This window comes from Coccidioides immitis (assembly GCF_000149335.2).
Source record: "Coccidioides immitis RS genomic scaffold supercont3.3, whole genome shotgun sequence".
Taxonomy (NCBI): domain Eukaryota; kingdom Fungi; phylum Ascomycota; class Eurotiomycetes; order Onygenales; family Onygenaceae; genus Coccidioides; species Coccidioides immitis.
Window position 1 is genome coordinate 321,618 of NW_004504308.1, and position 19,986 is coordinate 341,603.

Here is a 19,986-nt window from a genome sequence, read left to right on the forward strand (position 1 = left end):
ATCAATGTTCAACAACAACTAATTAAATTAGATTAGATTACACTGGGATTAGGGCAGCTTCTTCTTGTATGGCCCACAATTTGGCAGTTCGTACACCTTGGTGGAGCCCGTGAGCGTCGTGCAGACTCAGAAGCTGGGGCCTCAGAGGGTTGAATAGCAGGCAGTTCAACTACCTCAGCAGGTGGAATAATAAGAGCCTGAGCTTCTTCTCTAGTTAAACCTCCTTCATGTTGAATCTGGCGCCTAGATCTCTTGCGTTTTTGCCTTTCTTTCTCATTTGCGGCAAATATATCCTGATATTGTTTCTTCATAATGGTTGCACTGACCATCCCATATTCACAGGCCTTGATAATTTGATCAAATCCTTCCATCAAGCCTTGAGGTGAGCTCTCAAGTCCCTGCCCTATAAGATTCTTGATCTTATCCACCTGCCTATGCAAATGCCGGGGGTTGCTTGGTGTTTGTAGGATCCAGGATGACTGGGAGTTGCTAGATTGGCTAGCAGGGGGAGTAGCGGTTCGGAGTTGAATATCCAGCTGCTCAATAACCTTTCTATCCTCACATTTTGCTCGCTCGTAATTATAGCGTCTGGAATAGCAGCATTTGAGCTCCGTACGGCGTTTAATCAGATTCGACACCCAGTTCTTGCCAACACAGGGGGGATTGGAGGTGGAATGCCGTAGAGTAAGAAGATGATTAGCCATATTTTCAACAAATGCCGGCCGCGGGGGTAATCCTCGTTTAGCTAGATCTAGAATCCACTGAACTAGCAGGTTCTCTTCAGCCTCTGTCAACTTGGTTGAATTTGCGCGTAGGCTGGTTCTTGCGGGCCGGCCATTGAGTCGATAGCATAGAGTTGAATATGGGACTTCAAATAAGCGAGCAGCTTCACGAATTGAGGGAACTTCTTGCTTTTTAATAGCAGATATCGCGAGTTCAATCCTTCCCTCTATCTCTATAGAGTTTCTTGCATTTTTACTGCGAATTGGTGGCATTCTCACGCGTTGAAATGGGCTAATTCGAAAATTGAAGATGTTTTGAATTTGGTGGCCGACTTGTTTGGGTGGCCGGGTCGTATGTTGGATTAGTTACGTTAACTAGTTAGTTAGCTCGGATGGTACCTTAGGTAAGCTTCTTCGGCTTCGGAAAAGCTAACTTCCGATTGTCGGCGAAAATCGACGCAGCCAACCTCCAGTGGCATTTGTGGTATGCGATTGACACTGCCACCGCCCCCGTTTCCTCTCTCATTTTGCGCAATTCTTTTGCTTGCGTTTCTGTTGCTTCGGAAGCTATGATACGATCCTTTTTCTCCTCCGCGTCGGCCCAGTCGCTCCGCCAATTACACTCGACCCTCTCGAACAGAACATGTCCCTCGGCCTTTTCACGGTCGATTTGGCACTTAAGCACATCAGCAGCGAGGATATGGAGCCCCCTTTCAAAATTGGCTAGTAACGCCGAAAGAACATTGAGATATGGCCCAGGGAGCCAAAATGTGCTAGGGCAAGTGCGGGGAATGAAGACGCGGTCGTCCGTGAAAAGATTATGTGATGGATGCAAGGTGCGTGGTCAAGATCTGCTTTCCTATCTATTGCGATTGTGGCGTCGATCTGTCTGCAATGAGAGGGTGGGATGGTCAAAGAACCGGGCGCAATCACTTATGGCTCTGGAACCGAAATTGGCTAACTGGGAATTTCAATACTTTTAGCCCGTGAGAAGAAAGAACCGTGTCTATATCATCTGGTATGCTCTTCTTAATCTCCAGCCTCAAGTGCGTGCTCCTTCACATAATCTAACAAGCCTTCGCATTACAGCTCGAAGAACCCGAAGCATAAGCAACGACAGGGAAAATAAACAGGCGTGATTTCAATTGTATTATATGACTATTTTCGCCGTATAAGGGCTACGCCATCGATACCGGTTCATAAAAAAGGCATGATTTCGGCCGATATAAGCCATGGCTAACGCCAAATGGGCATCTACTTTTGTTTTCGTCTCGCATATCACGGGGATTCTGGGCGCTTGGTTGTTACGGTTCGATTTCAGAATACGAAACATGTACTATACTTGATATTTTCTGTGATTTGCGGATGGCTTTGGGTGTTGTGAGAACATTTTACTCCGTACTCCGTGCAGTGTTGTTCGAACTCCATCGAAAGACTGCGGGATACCCTCGGGGCAGCATTTAGACATTCTCTGCGTTCTTCACTAGGGAAATATCACTCTTCATCCCATCACGATATAGCCAGGGCTTGCCTATGAAGTCCGTAGTACGGAATACAGACAAGTTATTTCTCACTCTATTAACTGGCGCCGCGACACGCGCGCGCAACAAGCATCTTGAGAAGCCTAAAACCACGTGATTTTAATTAAGTTCCATACCGGAAAAATGAGCTTTTTGGGCAACTGTTGGAAAACATTTATCTGACGCGACCCATTGAACCATGGGTCGCAAGCTTGAAACTGTAGATCAACCATATATTTACAATGCATGTATAAAGGGTCCAAAACATATAGAATTCAGAACATATGATGCATCAATTAAGGGTTTTGAACCCAATTCAGAAGCTTTTTAATTACTAGGAACTAACTAAGTATTACACAATCACCCACACAACCCAAATCATAATGAAGTTTTTTTTTTTTTTTTAAATGTTGAGAGCCTTCTCACCAGTTAGAGTCTCTGATTTGGGGACAGGGCATAAGACCAGCACAGAAGAATCATCAGAGCAAGCCCATTTAAGCTATCTGATCATACTTTCAAGCAAATCAGCTTTACTGTCTCCAGTTGAAGACAGGCCTGATACAGATATATTCAGCTGCAACTGAATAAAGAGAGAAGATATGATTAGAGTAAAGAAGAGAAGAGAAGAAGCAGATACAGCAGAGAGCAGAGCAGCAGCAAATCAGTCTATCTTGATTACTGATTCATAAACAGTTTCTTCTGTTTTTTGCTTTTTCTGTTATCAAATATCAAAGTCAGTTCAATTCATCCTAACATTACATCAAGTATACTGATTATAGAAGATAAATAATTGAACTTTAAGTTCTGGCAGATATCAGTCAAGATTCTTTCAATATTCTATATATATAACTACATTAGCATGAGTTGAATGTATAATCTCCAATTAGTTTAATCTATTTTAACAGAGCAGAATGTATGCTTCACAAGCTCTTTTTATTTGACTTGAATGAACACAAGCTTTTCCAATACTGTTAAAGTGGCAGCACCAACTTCAGTATTAAAGAAAGAGAAAGGGAGGGATTTGTCAGTTCAGATTAATAAAAGTACTATTTTAACAAGCAATTTACTGAGATTAGCAGTCTGTTTCATTATACTGGCTTTCAATTCTTCTTGAAGCATTATGTTCTTAAGTCTAAGAAAATTATTATGATCAGACAGTAATGCTATTACTTTCTTCTGCAGCTCTAAAGAGACAGAAGTACAGACTTTTTTATCTTCTGTATAATTAATGCAGGTCTTTATAATTTCTTGCTTGTGGAAACAAGACTTTTTAATGTGTACTGTATACACAAACATCAAATAGTAGTTACAGAATATATCACTTATTATAACAGGCTCTTCTTTAACAGTTAAGAGCTTTTGCTCTGATTTCTTCTTTATGAACATCAGAAAGTGCTTGTTCTGAGCTGCTGCCAATTTATGTGTTTATAAAGTCATTTTTTGCTATTTTTGTATATATTGTTCTTCAGTTTGCTGCAGTTTCTTATTTTATTCTGAAATCCACCACTTATCTTAATATTGAAATAGAGGGAGAGAGGCAACAAGAAATATAATGAGCTCAAGAGAAGAAAAGAAAGAAAAGAAGAGAAGAAGAGAGAGATTTTATGTAGAAAGAGATTATTATATCTAGTGTGTCTGCTTGATTGTTTTGGATTTTCTAATCAGAACATGTCTATTTATACATTACTAAGTACTAACTCATTTTGCTTAGAGCTTCTACAGCTGATTACAGTAAACAATAAAGAGATATATATTAAATATAGTGAAATTTGGCTCTTGCAAGCATTGATATAACAGAGCATTACATTGAAGTCTAGATATCAAATCCCAAAATCTATTTTAAAGCACAAACTAACAGTTAATTTTGATTCAAGAAGACATCTTTTCATGTATTTAACTAGAATCTGCATCTCTTTCAGAGCATGCAACCAGTTGCAGCTGATACAGATCTCTTTAAACAGACAGGCTAATTTGTTACAGTCTTAAAATAATTCTTCATAATGTTCTGCAAAAAATTCTGATTCTTCTTGTCTGAATCATTATTCTCTGGCTTCTGTGGAGGTTGCACTGCCTGAGCTGAACATGAATCAGATTTTCTGGATGACATACTAGATGTTAACTGAACTGCATCCAGAATTTCTGGTAAAGTCTTAATATAAACAGTCTTTAGCTTTCTTGATTAAATCTTCTGTCAGACAAAGTCATTCAAATTAACATCTCTCAGTTCTGGTTTCTGTGTCAAGCAGTTCCAGAGCTTGAGTACAGAATTCCAGATGTAGATCAACAGAGTGAATGCATTTTATTTCAGACTGTTGTCATCAAGATACAGCTTTACATATGCTGCTAAATTTACATACATCTCTATTGCCATAACTGTCAGAGCAGAAATCATGATAATTAAGATTTACTATTAACTTATGTTTAAAATATCATTTTTCTTGTGGAGCTAACTTCTCAAAATTAACACACAGCTTGATCCAGTAAAAGACTTCACAGAATTAATCTTACTTGAACAATCAGATAAAATAACTGATCAGCTTTTGTTAATCAGTTATTTCATGAAGTTCAAAATCAGAATTCTCAGTCAAGCTGAGTTCAATACATTCTCTGACATGATTCTGCAAATGAGATCAGTTTATACCATAACTAGAAGTTTAGAGACATTATTTCAATCTTCAAGCTACTTAAGATCTTACATTTTTAATCTTTACAGAAATTCAACATGTACCTGAAAAGTTTATAAAAATATGAGTCATTTCCAGCTTTCTAGTTCTCAAGACTTAGCATCTTCTGAATGATATCAGGAATCAGATCAGTATTTAATGTCAATATATAGGCTCATCACACTCAATTTCATATGTCATACTCCATCACTCAAACCCACTTTTCAATCTCTGTATGATCAGAGAACACTTCAGTTTGGGTACTTGTATTCAAACTGAATAATGCCCCTTGAATCTTTAGCATGTTGTGTAATTGAGTTCATGGGAAGATATGAGCTGTTCTTTTTAGTGCTGGCATGCTCTGTGTCTTCAACATTTTGGCTATCAGATTGCTGTTGAGAATGAATGAGAGTGAATGCTTGAATTTTGGAGGGGTTCACTATCTATTATATAGTTAACTTGAAGTATATTTAACTGCTCAAGTTGCTATTCAGATCTGTATCCATATTCTCCTACATTCTAAAATTCAATGCTGCTAAGTGATTGATTTCTTTGAAATAGATTAATTATTCAGAAGGATGCAGATCATTACTGACCTTGCATTTCTTAGAGCTAATTACAGGTCTAGATAATCAGAATATTATAGTTGGTCTGCAGCACAGTTAGCACATTTTGCAGCTGCTCTAACATTCAACTTTGCTATAATACATTCAATTCCCCAATCAAACAGTAATTTTCTTTCTAATTTCTACATACTTTATCCCAAAGAAATTCCACAGCAACCCTCACTGTTTCTGCAACTTGAAACTCAACTACTGTGGAAACCAGCATATAAACCTCAAGCAAACATGCAAGGTCTGAGGTACTTGAGATGCATAGAGAATTATATTGAAGTGGGGTATGATGGGATGCCTCATCAAAGTAGGCAAGTTGGTTGAGATGGTGAGAGTGCAAGAAGGATGAAAAATCACAACATAGTAAGGATGGTAATGACTGAGTAGTAAGAACAGAGAAGCATGCCTTAATGGATGCCTAAGCTCATAAGAAATAATAGTACTAAAGAGCCTGTACTAATACAGGCAGCTCTAATGAGGAACAGTGGCAAGCTTCATGAACAAGAGATCTTCATATTCTCTAACTAATAACCAAACTAGCAATAAAGAATGAGTGTGTAGAAAAGTACAAAGATGTGTGAAGGTATTGAGTGAGATGCAGGGGCTATGGGTGGTTTATATAGCTCAGAGATAGTAGCTGGGGGGGTTTTTGATGAAGAACTTGTATGCTTGTTATTCACTAAGCTACTTAAAGGGGAATCTCAGCTAATCTATGTGGGTCATGTGAGCAAGGTGCTAGTTGGATTACCTAACACCCCCCCATGCAATGAGCTCCAGCAGTGAGTGAGAGCCACAAAGATCCAAAGCTTCCAAATCTCTCAAATCTGCAATAAAAATTAATTACAAAATCCAGATTTATTCCTTCTTTAGGCTTAGTTCTGTTTGCTGTGATATGGTATTTTTGCTGGCTTCACTGATAGATCTTCATATTTTCTTGTATTAACCTGTCACCCCCATCACACTCATGAATTGAGTGTAGGAATCCATTGCAAGAGTCTTTATAAGTCTGTCAGCTTTATTTGCATTGCTTCCAATGTGCTTGATTGAGATTTTGTTCTTTTGCACCCAGTCTCTTAGCATATAGTGCTGAATCTCAATATGGTGTGCTTTTCATGTTATAGCTTCAGCTTTGGCTAAGTCAACAGCTCTCTTGTTGTCAACACTTAATTTTGAGCTTCTTAGCCTTGCTGAGCCTTCACTAATTATTCTGGTGTCTATCAACAGGTTGTTGATCCAAACCAGTTCACAAGCAGCTTCACTAGCTGTCAAATACTCCACTTTGGTTGTAGATTTTGAGACAGATGTCTGGCACTGTGATCTTCATGAGATTGGAGCTCTGTTCATGGTAATAATATAGCTGCTGGTGAATTTGTATGCAGGGTTGGCTCCAGCCCAGTCAGAATCTGAACTAGCTGCTGGTTTCAAGCCTTCAGGATCCATATTCCTTTTGAAGACTATTTCTTTTGATTTTGTGCTCTTGAGATAGTGTAGAATCTGCTTGAATGCTGCCCAGCTCTCCCTATTAGGCCTGCTGTTGAATCTTGCCAGATAATTGACTGCAAATGCAATATCTGGTCTTGTACACATAACTAGGAACTGTAGAGAGCCCAGGCCTTTCCTGTAATTCATAGACATAGCCTGCTCATCAACTCCATTTTTAAGAGTCTGATCTGGTGTAAATTCAATGCTTATTTCTTTCTTTATTGGTGTTTTGGAAGGTTTGCAGTCTTTCATTTCATATTCAGTCAGTAGATCCTCAATATACTGTTTCTGGTTCACAAAAAGGTCTCCATTTGGCTGCTTTTGAACCTGCATGCCTAGATAACAGCCCTGTTCTGTAACCTTCTTGATCTCAAAGCATTCCTGAAGCTTCTCAATAAGCCATTCTGTTTCAGCTTTGTTAGGTCCCATTATATAGCAGTCATCAATATGTAGGGTTAGGTAGATTTGCTTTCTCTTGTGGTAGAGTAGGCCTGCATCATATAGAGAGATCTGAAATTCTAGAGATTTCAGATAGTCAGTAGCTGCTTGATATCAGAGTCTAGCAGCTTGCTTCAACCTGTAGTGTTCCTGGTGTAAGAGCCCTACTAGGTTACCCTGCCTGTGCTTGAATCCAGTGGGTAGTTGAATGTATACACATTTGTCCTCTGGAAGAGTGTCATTTAGAAAGGCTGTCATGAAGTCAAAGACTCTGATCTTCCAGTTCTTGACTGTTGAGATAGCAAAGAAGGCTCTTATTGTAGATCCACTGACAACTGCTGTATAGATCTTCTTGTAGTGAACACCTTCTTGCTGTTTGAATCCACATACAATCCAATGGGCTTTAAATCATACTGTGCCACCTGTGTTGTTGAGCTTTCTATCAAATACTCATTTGCCAGAGAGAATCTGCATTTCAGGTTTCTTCTCAACTAGAATTCAGATGTCTTTCTCTTGTAGTTTGGAGACTTTAACATCTAGAGCCTCCTTCTAATAAAGTCACTCTTCAGAGCATTTGGCTTTGGTAATAGATTTTAGTATGTCTGTATGTGTGCTGAGCACTGGAAGCTCAGCTTCATTTGTCTCTTCTTCCTCCATAGCATCTGAGAGGATTTCTTGCTCTTCATCCAGGTATTGAAGTGGGATACAATGGGATGCCTCATCAAAGTAGGCGAGTTGGTTGAGATGGTGAGAGCACAAGAAGGATGAAAAATCACAACATAGTAAGAATGGTAATGGCCAAGTAGTAAGAACAGAGAAGCATGCCTTAACAGATGCCTAAGCTCATAAGAAATAATAGTACTAAAGAGCCTGTACTAATACAGGCAGCTCTAATGAGAAACAGTGACAAGCTTCATAAACAAGAGATTTTCATATTCTCTAACTAATAACCAAACTAGCAATAAAGAATGAGTGTGTGGAAAAGTACAAAGATGCATGAAGGTATTAAGCAAGATGCAGAGGCTATGAGTAATTTATATAGCTTAGAGATAATAGCTGGAGGGGTTTTGCACCTCAGACTGGAACAATCTTTGTTCTAATATAATACTGGAATCCCCACTACATTTCCTTCTGGCTTTCACTGTTAGCATCCCCTGACAACAGGCAACATATGAAACAAAACAAAGGCAATTTAGTAAAGAAAATAAGAGGCTAAGAATTAGTAACAATCTGGTAAGAAAAGAGATAGAAAATAAGAATAAAGAGAGTGACAGCAGCAATCTCTAATAGTGATCACCATGATCCTCTTCTTCCACCAAGTTCTCAGGAGAAGGGGAAGGCCAAACTGACACTGGATTAATATTGTTGTGTACACAATATCAATAGAATTTGTTACCAAAAGCTTTCTTTTCAATTTGATATGTCTTGATAATAGCATTCAAAGCAATTTGTGTGGCCTTTAGATGCCAGTTATTAATGAAGTTCTGAGCCTTCTTCTCTTCTGGTCCAAAGAGGGTATCAAGCTCCTCAATCACTATAGGGTTGTCCCACCTAATTCAGCCTACCAAGGCATCTGATATAGCTCCTAAGCCTTGCAATTGAATAGCAGTAGAGAATTAATATAGAACTGATGCATAACAGTTTGAATGGCCAGAAGATGATAATAGTCCTGGAACTAGATCTTTATGTGCAGCAGAGAGCTGTAACCAGGTACCAGCTTCATTAACTTCAAGATGTTCATGGTCCTTCTGGATTATCACATACCAGGGTAGCATAGTATGCTGGACCTTTTTGCATGGACCATGAGCTCTATGGGGCAGCAGAGGGCTTGTAATTCAGACATCACCAGATTTGCAAATGATGTCAGTCCACCTAATATCAAATTTTCTTTCATCATCTTTAATATACATTGTATTCTTAATGCAGTGAATATAGCTATTGGTGAATAAGCCTCATTCTTTAACTAGTCCCCACTAATTCTCTAGATGGTTATGCATTTCTGGCAAGATTTCTGTGCAGTCATCAGGCTCTTCTGCTGTTAAGATCAAGGATTCTTGTATCATATTAACAGCTCTTCCAGTAGTAATAGCATCTGGAATGTTAACATTGATATGGTGAAATCCAGTTTTATCTCCTGGCTTAGCATACTTGGCATAATATGGATAGGAGATTAATTTTCAAGTGTGGTTGGGTCTTGTCAGCACATACCATAGATAGTATACAGAGTTCTGGCACATGAGTTGTTGGCTGATACTGTAGTACATTGTTCTCAACCATCTGTAATTATCATGATCTCCCATCATTTGCTGATGATGGTAGTACATATCATATTCACCATTAATCCAAGTGAGTACTGTGGTGGTGGTGTCTTGTAACCTATCATTCCACCAGTGCATTAGCTGAGGAATAATGACAGACCCAGTAATCTCCCATTTCTTCTGAAGATTACTGGTGGTGAACTTGTTAACTCCAGTAATCCACACATATTAGTTAAAGTTGAATGTTCTCATGTTTGCAACCAGAGGAATAATTGGCTGATGTTTGAATTTGTAAATGCCTAAAGCATCTTCAGCTCTAGCCAGTCTATTTGCCAAACAGAATGAGAGGTAGATGCTGTTATTAGTCTTGACTGAGCTAATGTTGCAACAATTCCTATGGATGTGAGTCAAACAGTTGAGAAGCTCCTCTCTATTAAGTGTGCAAGTCTGCAACCCAAGTTTTGAAGCTATTAGTTTTGCATGGTCATAGTATAGATAGATATCAGCTTTCTTATCACTAAATGCCTTTTCTAATTGCTCCAGAATGCAAATAAGCTCCAATTCTGAATGTGTTTTAATACTCTTTATCTTTTGCAGGAGTTGCTGTTCAAATCTACAGCAACAGCAAGTACCAGAGTGTACTGCCATAACAGATTCTTCACACTCATGTCAAGATATCTCTTCATCACTTTCAGGAGGAATAATGGACTTGTCATTGTTGCTTAAGCCTTGAAGAGTTTGGTGTGCCAACATGGCTGCAATTCTTTCACTGTGGTGCTTCAGAGCTTCTGATTGGCTGGATGGATTGGCCAGCATACTGGTGAATCCAAATGGTGGCTGTGATTGGCTAGTTTCAAATCCACACAATCTAATTAACATTGTGCTATTGTAGTGGGGATTCCGGTACCATATTAGGACAAAGGTTGTTCCGGTCCGAGGCGCAAAACCCCCCCAGCTACTATCTCTGAGCTATATAAACCACCCATAGCCTCTGCATCTTGCTCAATACCTTCACGCACCTTTGTACTTTTCCACACACTCATTCTTTATTGCTAGTTTGGTTATTAGTTAGAGAATATGAAGATCTCTTGTTTATGAAGCTTGCCACTGTTCCTCATTAGAGCTGCCTGTGTTAGTACAGGCTCTTTAGTACTATTATTTCTTATGAGCTTAGGCATCCATTAAGGCATGCTTCTCTGTTCTTACTACTCGGCCATTACCATCCTTACTATGTTGTGATTTTTCATCCTTCTTGCACTCTCACCATCTCAACCAACTCATCTACTTTGACAAGGCATCCCATTGTACCCTGCTTCATTTGGTGACCAAGCTGAGATCTGAAGATGATGATGCAGTGATTTGGTGGCTGCCAAGGAAGAAAAACAAATTCTGAGACACATGAAGCAATACACTATTTCAAGGTAAGATCTTATGGACTAGGAATACAGTACTAATCAGGTTTTTGTTTAGGAGCAAGGTTAGGGAGCTTAGATTTGAATGGCTCTTATCTAAAGCTTGCCTGATAAATAGGTTTTTTTGGAAAGATATTGAATCATTGAGAAACAACAGAACATACTGTGTGACATGATCAAAGATCAAGAAATCAAGAAATCAGGATCAGAATCAACTATGGTTGAAGGTACTACAGAATCATACACAACTATGTCACAAGGTGAGGACAGGAGAATTGTGGTTCACTCCCACATTCCTATGCCTTCCCCTGACACAGCAAATGCACCTTGATTTGATGGCAGAGATGCTATCTTGTTTATTGAAAGGTTTTATCAAATGTGCAAGGATCATGGGGTAATTGACCCTAAGAACATTATTGAACAGTTGGCTAGGTACTGTGTTACATGGATTGGAGAATGGATGAAGACCTTAGAAGGCTACAAGAAAGATAATTGGGAAGTATTCTCTAAAGAGATTATTCATGAATTTCATGATCAGAACATTACTTACAAGATTCACCATCAGAATTATCTTTAAGCAATTACAAAGAAACCACATGCTTGAGATAGCAACATTCACACCTATGTTCAAGAATACATTACTATCACCAGTACAGTACAAGCCAATGGAAGGCTTGATGAATTCACTAAGGTGTCTTGGTTTCTTCAGGAGCTGCCTGAGAAGCTCCAGAATAAGATTATTGACAAGGCAAAGCTCAATCTTTCAGATGATATGTCACCTATTGATTTTAGGAAGGTTGTTTGAGTGACCATGGATTTGATCAACCAGTATGAAGGGAATAAGAAGATCTTTAAAGAAGATAAAATGAAGCAGAAGGAAATGAAGAAGCTTGGTGAGTGATATTAATTAGCTAACAAACCCCATACAGTTGAGGCTCTGAAGAAAACAGCTAGTTCTGTGAAGACTGAAGAATCTGAATCAAAATCTAAAGCCAAGAGCTCTGAGAGCACCAATATTGAAGCTGCAATTGAAAAGATGACCAACAAGTTTACAAATTTGACATTGGCCATAAGAGTACAGTCAAATCAGATACAAGGGAATTCCAATCAGTACTATATGCTGCAGAGAGAAGGGCCTCTGAAACCCATACCAAATTATACAACAAATATAACTACTAATTCTGCAATGGTACAAGAGAACACCCAATCACAATTAGTCAATCCTTATGTGGCTTGAAACAGTTTGCCAATGACAAGCTATTGTTCTAGTGGCTGAGGAGAAGCTTGAACTAGAGGAATTTTAACATGTCCCTCATGCTTTTACTGTGGAAAACCTAGACACTGTCAATCTCAGTATTATAAATACCAATCCAATGTGAATAATGGGTTCTGTCATATTGATGATGAAGGGAACTTGCACATGGGTTCCCCTGGTCAAAACTATTGAGTTGTCACTCCTAAACCTGGAATACCAAACATGTATATTGTACAGTCTATGGGAGAGGATGAATGGGCAATTCCAGAGTTAACAAGCCCTAAAAAGAAGACCAATCAGCAAGAAGAGACACCTCCAGCAAATTCAACCAGTGTGAAGATTCAAGCAGAATGACTTGCATATCTAATGTCTGATGGAGAATCTGATTCAGATAAGGAATATGAACCACTGGAAGAAAGAACATCAGTCAATGTTGGAACTGTTGGAGAAGCTAAGAACAGTCAAAAAGCTAAGATTGCAACACCCTATACTCAGTGTACTGGACAATTTATTATCTACCAGAATAATCAAGCTAGTGTTGATGATGATATCATGGAAGATGTTGAACTGATCAATCAGAAGAAGCCTGAAATTCAGAACAAGACTGTAGAGAAACAAAGATCAAGATATTCTGCAACAGATTGTTTATTCTCTCAGATCTGTAATTCAACAGATGCCAATGAATTAATGGGTTGAATTCTCAATGGGAAGATTGAAGTGTCAGTCAAGAAGCTTATAGATGTATTGCTGAAGCTTCATCAAGCATTCTTCAGATCAGGTTGGAATAACAGTACTAGCAAAAGCCATGCAAAGGTTGGAGTCTCCAAACCAGTTCAGCCTGAGCTAAAGATCAATTCCAGTCAACTTACATTGAAGCCCATGGTACCAAAATTCAAAACAGCATATGGAATGCATTCATTATATGCGCCAGTCACTATAAACCAACAAGAATTAATGGCATTGATTGATACTGGTTCAGAAATCAATTTGTTGTCTTGGAAGTACACTGAAATATTGAATCTGCTGATGAAAAATAAGTTGTGAGTGACCATGATTGTTCAAACAGAAGAAGTTGCTTCTTTTTATGTGTTTTGTAACAAAGTGCCTGTTCAGATCAGAGACATTATTACCCATACCCCTTTCCTTATATTTGAGGGAGGGAATCAGCAACTTATTCTTGGAAGATCTTGGCAATTTGCTGCCTGTTGGGAATGCAACACCTCAGATGACAGAGGAGTAAACTGTGAAATTTATAATGAGAAATGAACACATCATCTAGTTTTTGAAGGCTTTAAGTCAAGCTCAAGCAACATGAGGTATGCAACTGATAAATCAAACAGCAATCATTTAAATGATTCAACAGATATTTAATCAGGTGGGTGCCTGTAGATACAAGGCCTGATGAGAATAAAGAAAATATAATAAAGACAATAGGTATAAGAATTAATGGTGAGAAGGTTGAAGGTCAGGAGGTTGAAAAGAATAGAGAAGTCAGAAGCATTGGCAGCAGTACTGGTGTTGATAGCTACAGCAATAAGAAGAAACATAGTTCTGGTGATGGTCAATCCAAAAGTACACTAAGCCTAATTGGATTGACCAGCATGCTGGTGAATCAAATAAACCAATCAGAGAACAAGAATAATTTTGCATCAGAAGTTCAGATTTTCCATCCTTCACTTCCTGATCCAGACAGCATTACAGCTCACTGCAAACATTACACATGCAATATTAATTCCAGCTTAATTTGAAAACCTATTCCACAAAGTGCTCAATCAATTTACACATCTCTGAACAAAAATCACAATTTTGTCACAAAGAAATCACATCAAGTTGACATTTTCAATAGTGGCTGGGACATCAGGCTGCCTTCTTCAGAAGTCTGGAGAGTGTGCACTGCTTATAAGCAGAAAGCTGATAAGATAAGGCCATTAGCACCTGGAAAATCTGATGGAAGCAAACTGGAAGGCCTAGATAATTGGGTGGATGTTTGTTTGAATAAGTATTACCCTGAGAAGAAATGTATTGCATTTAATTGTAAATTTGATAATTACATTAGATCTAGAATCACATCTTTTCCTGTTGGAGAACAGCTAACAAATGAGAGAATTGAGAAGCTCAAAATTGGATTTAAACTAACAAGTCAGGAGAAGAAATTTTTTATATCAGTCCTTTATAAACATGAAGGGGTGTTGGTGTGGTCATTCAAAGACCTATATGGCATTCATCCTGAATGCTTGCCTCTGCAGGTTATTAAGACAGAGCCTCATGAAGCTTGGCAGACTAAGACTTACCAAATTTCTCATGCTCTACATGATAAGCTAATTAAAATCATTCAGGACAGGTTAGAAGCTAAAACATTGGAGCCTTGCCATGGTTCATATACCAACCTCTATTTTCTGGTTGCAAAGAAACAGAAAGGCAAATATCATTTAGTCAACACAGCACATATGTACAATAAAGTTACTATTCAAGATGCTTTTATTCCTTCTAATGTTGACAAATATGCTGAAGACTTTGGTGAACTTGTTATGGCTAGCCTATGTAACTTGTTCTCTGAATACAATAATTTTCCATTAGCTGAAGAGAGCAGAGATATGACAGTCATTGCAATCCCTATTGGGCTCTTTCACCATACAACTTTAGTTCAAGAGGCAATAAATTTGCCAGCTCAAGCCCAACACAGGATAATGAAGATTATACAAGAAGTTTTTCCAGAGATTGCTCAAGCCTTTATGAATGACCTTGGAGTAAAGAGATCACATGTCAAAAATGAAACTGAAGTCTTTTCAGGAATAAGAAGATTTATTTATAACCATCTGCAGAACCTGAACTATATTCTATGGCTTGTCAAAATCTCTGGAGCTAGAATCTCCAGCACCAAATCTCAATTCTGCATGTCTGGAGTCAACATCATTGGATGAATCTGCAACTATGACAGACAACAACCTGAGAAAACTAAGATAGCTAAAATTGCAAATTGACCTACTCCTACAAGCATTACAGAATTACAAGAATTTCTAGAGCTTGCTGGATATTTTCAAATACTCATAGAGCATTACAGTTGGATAACCAAACCTTTACATTATCTGCTTCAACAAAATGTTATATGGTCATGAACTGAAGAGCAAAATAACACCTTTATGCTTTTGAAGGAAAAGTTATGTTCATTCCCTATCATTCTTCCAATCAATTATGGACAAGATCCTTTGCTTATCACTGTGGCTGTTGATGCCAGTGGATTAGAATGGGGAGAATGCATTATTCAGAAGCAACAAGGGGCTCAACATCCTGCATGATATGAATCTGGGGTATGGAATGATTCAGAGAAAATATATGATGCTGGCAAACAAGAATGCAGAGCTGTTTTGAAAGCCTTCAAGAAATTCTGACACCATATCTATGGAGTACCCTTTACCTTGGAAATCAATGCAAAAACTCTTGTCACCCAACTTAATAGAACTGCTACAGATGTTCCAGGAGCTTTAGTTACTAATTGAATAGCTTGAATACATCTCTTTGACTTTACTGTTAAACATGTTCCTGAGACAAAACACACAGCTGCTGACAGACTGTCTCACCAAGAACTAGATACTGGGGAACAACCTGAATCTGAAGAAGACAAAGATCTGTTTGCCTTTATGGATCTTATAAGAGTTTTAGCTGGCTGAGCTCTCAATAGTGAAGACCTTAGAATACTGGACTCCACATATTCAGAAGAATCAGAGAAAATTGCACAATATCTAACTACCCTATCAAAACCATTGGGCATGGAAGGAAAAGAGTACACAAGATTCCAAAAGAAAGCAATTAAATATGTGATGGAGGCCAATCAACTATTTAGACAAGCAGGATCTGATGTGCCTCTAAGATATATCATGAACAATAAAGAACAATGCAAACAAATTTTACACATGATGCACAACAAATTTGGCCATAAAGAACAAGAGAGAATATACTCTACCTTACAAGCTCAATACTGGTGGTCAGAAATGTATAAAGATGTGTCTGCTTATATGAAGCACTGTTCTCAATATCAACAAAGAGATTTGCAAAGATTAAGTGAAGAGCTTCATTCTATCTGGGCTCCTATCTGTTGGGAGAAAGTTGGAGTAAATATCAAACACATACCTTCCTGTCAAGGACAAAATTATTTGGTTGTTGCAAGATGTGACTTCACTGGATGAGTAAAAGCTAGAGCATTAAAGAAGGCAACAGCTGAAGCTGTGGCCAAATTTCTTTATGAGAATATCATCTGTCAATGGGGCCTGCCTGCCAAATTTGTTATGAATGGAGGACCAGAGAATAAAAATATTGTGGAGACCTTACTGAAGAAATTCAACATCAAACACATTGTTATTTCACTCTATAATTCTCCTGCAAATGGTATGGTGGAAGTTGGTCATAAGTCTTTGGCTGATGAATTAGCTAAAGCCACTAATGGTACTGGAAGGGATTGAATTAAACATCTTCCTGCAATTCTGATGGCAGATTGAATGACAACTAAGGCTAGTACTGGTATCTCCCCTTATAGATTGCTAATGGGCCAGAAGGCAGTTCTTCCAGTTGAACTCAAGATTTCTACTTGACAAACAATTCCATAGCAAAATGTCCAAATAACTGAAGACCTTCTTCTGATGCATGCACACCAAATCAAACAACAAGATGAGAATGTCTTGGAAGCAGCACATCATCAGCTCCAAATGCACACTAAGAATAAGAAATACTTTGATGATACTCATAATATTTGGACTAACCCTCTTTAACCTGGAGATCTTGTCTTGCTTCACAATACCAAAGAAGAACAGAATATGTCTAGAAACAACACTCTGTACTTTTGATAGCTAGAACTCTATAGAGTTAAGTCCACCAATCAAGAACTAGATTCCTATCACCTTGAAGAGTTAGACAGCACTGAAATCAAAGAATCTATTGCAGGAAGCAGATTAAAGAAGTATCTTATAAGACCTGGAATGGAGCAGCTCAGTAATAGTCCAGCAGATTCAGATGAAAAGATGGAGAATGTTCCTCAAAAATATGCCACAAGAAGCCAGCCTAATATTCCCTCTAGCAGTTCCTCAGATGTTAGCTTCTTGGATAGAGGGGATAATCAAGATCAGAGTGAGAGCAAAAATAAAAATGACCAAGAAGAAATGAAGCAAACACAATTACCAACTGTTATATCAGATGACTGGAGCTTTGCTGTTGTTATACCTTCACAAGATGTTTAATTTGTTGTGTTTTGTTTGCAAAAGTGAAGTTTTTGCTTGCTCTTTTAGAAGATTTCTTTTATTTGCCTGTAAAGTGAAGTTTTTGCTTGCTTATTTGGGAAGTTTCTCTTTCTTTGTTATTTGCAGAAGCCTTCACTTTTTCTGAATTTTTCAGAAGATATTTAAAGACTGATTTTTCTTTTCTGAAGCTTCTACTGTCTTTTACATTCAAGCTTGATTCTTTTCACAGATTTAACATTTTCAACACTTCTTCTTGCCTTCTATTTTGTTATTCTGACATTTGCAATTCTTTTTGGATCACTGATATTCTTCAAAATGGCTGGATGAAGCAACTTGCCTCCTCTAGCCCCTGCACCTGAAAACCAAGGCCTGGTTGTTACCAGAGACAGTGAAGTTAACCTGAATGGCCATTTCTTCAATAATCTAACAGCAGCTATGGAATACATCAATAACCAAGCTCTGCACCATTGCTACAGCCTACAGATTGAGCTAATGAACACACTGATGCAAGTGACTGACATGATTACTGACTTAGTGGCCCATTTCTATCAATATGTTGAAAGATCCAGAGCTTGACAATACATTACACATGCTAATTTTGAAGCCAATTTCCATGATGCTTAAAAGATTACCCTGGATGTCAAACAACATCACATTGATATGCAAAAGATCAAGGATAGACTTGTCACTACATGGGGTATTGACAGAATTGATGCCATATGGTCAAAAGTGAAGAGCCTGTGGACAGCACAAAAGCTTCACCATACTCTAAATATCTACAAGAATTGGGATAAGTTCACCAATAATATTAACAGCACAGTGCTCCAAAGACTAGATGCTACAGGGGCTGGACATCACCAGAGCTTAGCTATATTGCCAGGTGATTATACTACAGCCAACAAAGAAGTTGACCACATATGTGAACTTTCTTCAAGAGATGCTCTACACTGATGGAGTCTTATCATTGGCAACTACAGTCTTCTACAGCTGTTGGCTCTTCCACAGTCATCTAGCTCCCAACATTCAATTCAGGATATTGCTAGGAGCCCTTCCACTGCAAGCAGCCCCTGAGGTCTACTGGAAGAACCACAGTCTCCAAGATCACCAAGAGATGTTCCAATGAGTGGAATGTCTATGCCACATAGCCGCAACATGTCGGGAGCCTCTATACATAGCACAATGTCAATTAGATTGTGTGGATTTGAAACTGGCCAATCACAGCCACCATTTGGATTCACCAGCGCGCTGGCCAATCCACCCAGCCAATCAGAAGCTCCAAAGCACTGCAGTGAAAGAATTGCAGCCATGTCAGCACACCAAACCCTCCAAGGCTTAGATAACAATGATGAGTCCATTATTCCTCTCAAAAGTGATGAAGAGATACCTTGACACAAGTGTGAAGAATCTGTCATGACAGTACACTCTGGTACTTGCCATTGCTGTGGATTTGAACAGCAACTCCTGCAAAAGATAAAGAGTATTAAAACACATTCAGAATTGGAGCTTATTCACATCCTGGAGCAATTAGGAAAGGCATTTAGCAATAAGAAAGCTGATATTGAAGCGGGGTACGATGGGATGCCTTGTCAAAGTAGGCAAGTTGGTTGAGATGGTGAGAGCGCAAGAAGGATGAAAAATCACAACATAGTAAGGATGGTAATGGCCGAGTAGTAAGAACAGAGAAGCATGCCTTAACAGATGCCTAAGCTCATAAGAAATAATAGTACTAAAGAGCCTGTACTAACACAGGCAACTCTAATGAGGAACAGTGGCAAGCTTCATGAACAAGAGATCTTCATATTCTCTAACTAATAACCAAACTAGCAATAAAGAATGAGTGTGTGGAAAAGTACAAAGATGTGTGAAGGTATTGAGTGAGATGCAGGGGCTATGGGTGGTTTATATAGCTCAGAGATAGTAGCTGGGGGGGTTTTGCACCTCAGACCAGAACAATCTTTGTCTTAATATGGTACTGGAATCCCCACTACATTTTCTCCTGGCTTTTACTGTTGGTGTTCTCTGACAACAGGCAACATATGAAACAAAATAAAGGCAATTTAGTAAAGAAAATAAGAGGCTAAGAATTAGTAACAATCTGGTAAGAAAAGAGATAGGAAATAAGAATAGAGAGTGACAGCAGCAATCCCTAATAGTGATCACCATGATCCTCTTCTTCCACCAAGTTCTCAGGAGGAGGGGAAGGCTGAACTGATGCTGGGTCAATGTTGTTGTGCATGCAATGCCAATAGGATTTGTTACCAAAAGCTTTCTTTTCAATTTGGTATGTCTTGACAATGGCATCCAAAGCAATTCACATGGCCTTTAGGCACCAGTTATTAATGAAGTTCTGAGCCTTCTTCTCTTCTGGTTCAAAGAGGGTATCAAGCTCCTCAA

At 38.6% G+C, this 19,986-nt stretch overlaps 1 protein-coding gene across 1 annotated transcript; it reads left to right on the plus strand.

Moving 5' to 3' along the window:
- Window positions 1–1,218: 1,218 nt before the first annotated feature.
- On the plus strand, window positions 1,219–2,291 carry CIMG_12241 (ribosomal protein L36). The gene is made up of 3 exons (XM_012358605.1): window positions 1,219–1,558; window positions 1,706–1,740; window positions 1,812–2,291. The coding sequence occupies exons 1-3, from the start codon at window positions 1,292–1,294 to the stop codon at window positions 1,849–1,851; spliced, it is 342 nt and encodes a 113-aa protein (XP_012214028.1). The 5' UTR covers window positions 1,219–1,291; the 3' UTR covers window positions 1,852–2,291.
- The last annotated feature ends 17,695 nt before the right edge of the window (window positions 2,292–19,986 follow it).

Coding starts and splice junctions, on each gene's coding strand:
- CIMG_12241 (XM_012358605.1), top strand. CDS start 1,292: ATGATACGATCCTTTTTCTCCTCCGCGTCGGCCCAGTCGCTCCGCCAA. Junction 1,559..1,705: donor GATTATGTGATGGATGCAAG/GTGCGTGGTCAA, acceptor CAATACTTTTAG/CCCGTGAGAAGAAAGAACCG. Junction 1,741..1,811: donor AACCGTGTCTATATCATCTG/GTATGCTCTTCT, acceptor TTCGCATTACAG/CTCGAAGAACCCGAAGCATA.